This window comes from Taurulus bubalis, assembly GCF_910589615.1.
Source record: "Taurulus bubalis genome assembly, chromosome: 18".
NCBI classification, from domain to species: Eukaryota; Metazoa; Chordata; class Actinopteri; order Perciformes; family Cottidae; genus Taurulus; species Taurulus bubalis.
Genome location: NC_136606.1, coordinates 1,710,103 through 1,714,118, shown reverse-complemented (window position 1 = coordinate 1,714,118; position 4,016 = coordinate 1,710,103). Strand labels below are relative to the sequence as shown.

Sequence of the window (4,016 nt, the reverse complement as noted above, 5' to 3'; positions counted from 1 at the left end):
CTGTTGACCGAGCAATGTGTCTGTACTGGAGCGTGAAACAGGCAACAGAGCAATGTGTCTGTACTGGAGCGTGAAACAGGCAACAGAGCAATGTGTCTGTACTGGAGCGTGAAACAGGCAACAGAGCAATGTGTCTGTACTGGAGCGTGAAACAGGCAACAGAGCAATGTGTCTGTACCGGAGTGTGAAACAGGCAACAGAGCAACACAACTGATCCCAGAGCTGCAGGCTGGACTCAAAGTGATGTCTTTGTTCCCGAGCTTTCATCTGACAGTGTTTATTATTTATTATTATTATTTATTTACTGCCTCCTCCTCTCTCCTCCTCTGTCCTTCCTAACTTCCTTCTCTCCTCCCTGCTCCTCTCTCCTCCCTCTCCTCCTGCTCACCTCTCCTCCTCTCTCCTTTTCTCTCCTACCTCCTCTCTCCTCTCTCCTCTCCTCCCTCCTCTCTCCTCTCTCCTCCTCTCCTCCCTGTAGAAGTCCTATAAGGACCAGTATAACCGTGAGAAGGGGAAGTCGAGCTTCTCCTCCATGAGGAGACTCCCAGAGGTGGACCACGCCATGGAGGTCACCAAGAACCAGAGTGACGTGAGAACCCTTTATGATTCATTTATTATTTATCATTCAACACTTTGAGAATCACGAGGCCATTAAATAAACAGCGTTTAGTGTAGACAACAGGAAGTTCCTCTTTTGGTATTTTATTGTCAGCAGACTTTAGCTAAAAAACAAAATGGCGTCCGCCAGAACCAAGATGGCCACAGTCAAACAGACCGTAAAGCAGGGGATGCTTTAGGGGCGGAGCTACAAGGTGATTGACAGGTCGACACCAGAGACATATACAGCGTCTCTACGTCGCTCCTCCTCAGTCCATATATGGTCACTTCCTGTTCAGAGACAACGGTGTGTGTTAAATGTGTGTTAAGTGTGTGTTAAATGTGTGTTATGTGTGTTAGATGTGTGTTAGATGTGTGTTAGATGTGTGCTATGTGTGTGTTAGATGTGTGTTAGATGTGTGTTAGATGTGTGTTATGTGTGTTAGATGTGTGTTAGATGTGTGTTATGTGTGTTAGATGTGTGTTAGATGTGTGTTATGTGTGTTAGATGTGTGTTATGTGTGTTAGATGTGTGTTAGATGTGTGTTATGTGTGTTAGATGTGTGTTATGTGTGTTAGATGTGTGTTAGATGTGTGTTAGATGTGTGTTATGTGTGTTAGATGTGTGTTAGATGTGTGTTATGTGTGTTAGATGTGTGTTAGATGTGTGTTATGTGTGTTAGATGTGTGTTAGATGTGTGTTATGTGTGTTAGATGTGTGTTAGATGTGTTTTAGATGTGTGCTATGTGTGTGTTAGATGTGTGTTAGATGTGTGTTAGATGTGTGTTAGATGTGTGTTATGTGTGTTAGATGTGTGTTAAGTGTGTGTTAAATGTGTGTTAGATGTGTGTTAAGTGTGTGTTAAATGTGTGTTATGTGTGTTAGATGTGTGTTATGTGTGTTAGATGTGTGTTAGATGTGTGTTATGTGTGTTAGATGTGTGTTATGTGTGTTAGATGTGTGTTAGATGTGTGTTAGATGTGTGTTATGTGTGTTAGATGTGTGTTAGATGTGTGTTATGTGTGTTAGATGTGTGTTATGTGTGTTAGATGCGTGGTTTTGCATTCACTGACCTGCTGCTGGTCTCAGGTCAGCTACAGAAAAGACAAAGAGGAGCTCCATCGCTACACCTCAGCGGCAGACAGACCCGACTTCCTCCACGCCGCCAACGCCGCCAAGCTGGCCAGCAGCGTGAGTGTGTGTGTGTGTGTGTGTGTGTGTGTGTGTGTGTGTGTGTGTGTGTGTGTGTGTGTGTGTAACTATACATCCCCATGCACCAGCTGTCCTCTAACTGGAGCCACTGATTAAATATAGAAACACAGAAGTGTCGTTATGTAACGACACTCTTTATTTGTGTTTTTGTGTGTGTGTGTGTGTGTGTGTGTGTGTGTGTGTGTGTGTGTGTGTGTGATTTCCACAGGTGGCCTATAAGAACAGCACCAAGCAGCCCGTGTACAGTGACGGCTCTCTGTTGGACAGAACGGACATCCAGCACGCCAACGAGGTCTCAAAGCTGGCCAGCCAGGTAACACACACACACACACACACACACACACACACACACACACACACACACACACACACAGCCTTGCGCAGATGGCCAACCTGTGTTAACGTCTGCAGGTGAAGTACAAGGAGAGCTTCGACAGAGATTTAAAGGGCCAGCGACCTCGTTACAACCCTCTGGACTGCCTCTCCTTCAGGACCACGCAGGCCGCCGGCGCTCTGGCCAGCCAGGTATCTATCTATCTATCTATCTATCTATCTATCTATCTATCTATCTATCTATCTATCTATCTATCCATCCATCCATCCATCCATCCATCCATCTTGTTCTTGGAGCTGCAGCTCTTCATTGAGTCGTATGATGTCCTACAAAATAAAAGCTCCTCATTTATTGTGTGTTTTTCTACAAAAGTTCCTTTCTCTCCTTCTCTCCTCCCTTCTCTCCTTCCTACCTTCCTTCTCTCCTTATCTCCTCCCGTCTCTACCTCCTACCATCCTTCTCTCTTTCTCTCCTCCCTTCTCTCCTCCTCACCTTCCTTCTCTCCTTCCTACCTTCCTTCTCTCCTTCTATCCTCCATTCTCTACTTCCTACCTTGCTTCTCTCCTTCTCTCCTTCTCTCCTCCTTTCTCTCCTTCCTACCTTCCTTCTCTCCTTCTCTCCTCCATTCTCTACTTCCTACCTTGCTCCTCTCCTTCTCTCCTCCCTTCTCTACTTCCTACCTTCCTTCTCTCCTCCTCACCTTCCTTCTCTTCTTCATTCTGTCCTGAGACGTATTTTGTTGTTTCGATTCTTCAGAATCTTCAGATTGTTTCCTCCACGTTTTTATTTTTAGTTTCAAACATCCAGATAAACCCGAGTGTGTGTGTGTGTGTGTGTGTGTGTGTGTGTGTGTGTGTGTGTGTGTGTGTGTGTGTGTGTGTGCAACCTCTTCAACTTCTCCAGCTCTATTCATTTGCCTCACAAAAAGGTTGCCATGGTTACGCCCACACAACAGGGCGAATTTTAGACTGTGAGTCAAAGTGAATGAGACACACACACACACACACACACACACACACACACACACACACAGAAAGGAGCTCCACAGCGTTACGTAACAGCTGGTTGTTCAGGATCCAAAACACGAGACCTCGACCAGGAGAGTCGAGGTTACTGAGAAGGAAGTGAGACTCCTAGCACACGCGTGTGATGCATACAACACGTGTTGTATGACGTGTTCTGTCTTGCAGGTGAAGTACAGGACCAACCAGAACCAGAGGCCAGACGGGTCGGACCTTCCCAACCTCCTGCAGCTGCAGCATGTGCTGCACGCCAGCAAGCTGCAGAGCAACGTATGACATCATCATGACACCATCACAACATCACCATGACATCATCACAACACCTCGACATCATCATGACATCATCACGACACCATCACGATATCATCACGACATCACCATGACATCATCACAACACCTCGACATCATCATGACATCATCACGACACCATCACGATATCATCTCGACATCATCATGACATCATCATGACATCATCATGACATCATCACGACACCATCACGATATCATCACGACATCACCATGACATCATCACAACACCTCGACATCATCATGACATCATCACGACACCATCATGATATCATCATGACATCATCATGACACCATCACGATATCATCACGACATCATCATGACACCATCACAACATCATCACAACATCATCACAACACCTCAACATCATCATGACATCATCATGACACCATCATGATATCATCTCGACATCATCATGATATCATCTCGACATCATCATGACACCATCATGATATCATCTCGACATCATCATGATATCATCTCGACATCATCATGACACCATCATGACATCATCATGACACCATCATGATATCATCTCGACAT

At 45.3% G+C, this 4,016-nt stretch overlaps 1 protein-coding gene across 1 annotated transcript in view; it reads left to right on the top strand.

Annotated features, from left to right (window-relative positions):
- Nucleotides 1-755: 755 nt before the first annotated feature.
- LOC306750691 (uncharacterized protein) overlaps nucleotides 756-4,016 on the top strand; it is a gene marked incomplete at both ends in the record, with an annotated part of 10,933 nt that continues 7,672 nt past the window's right edge. The window contains 5 exons of the mRNA XM_079234158.1: nucleotides 756-776; nucleotides 1,688-1,789; nucleotides 2,019-2,123; nucleotides 2,222-2,335; nucleotides 3,335-3,436. Coding sequence (XP_079090284.1) covers nucleotides 756-776; nucleotides 1,688-1,789; nucleotides 2,019-2,123; nucleotides 2,222-2,335; nucleotides 3,335-3,436 — 444 coding nt within the window. The remainder of the gene's footprint in view (nucleotides 777-1,687; nucleotides 1,790-2,018; nucleotides 2,124-2,221; nucleotides 2,336-3,334; nucleotides 3,437-4,016) is intronic.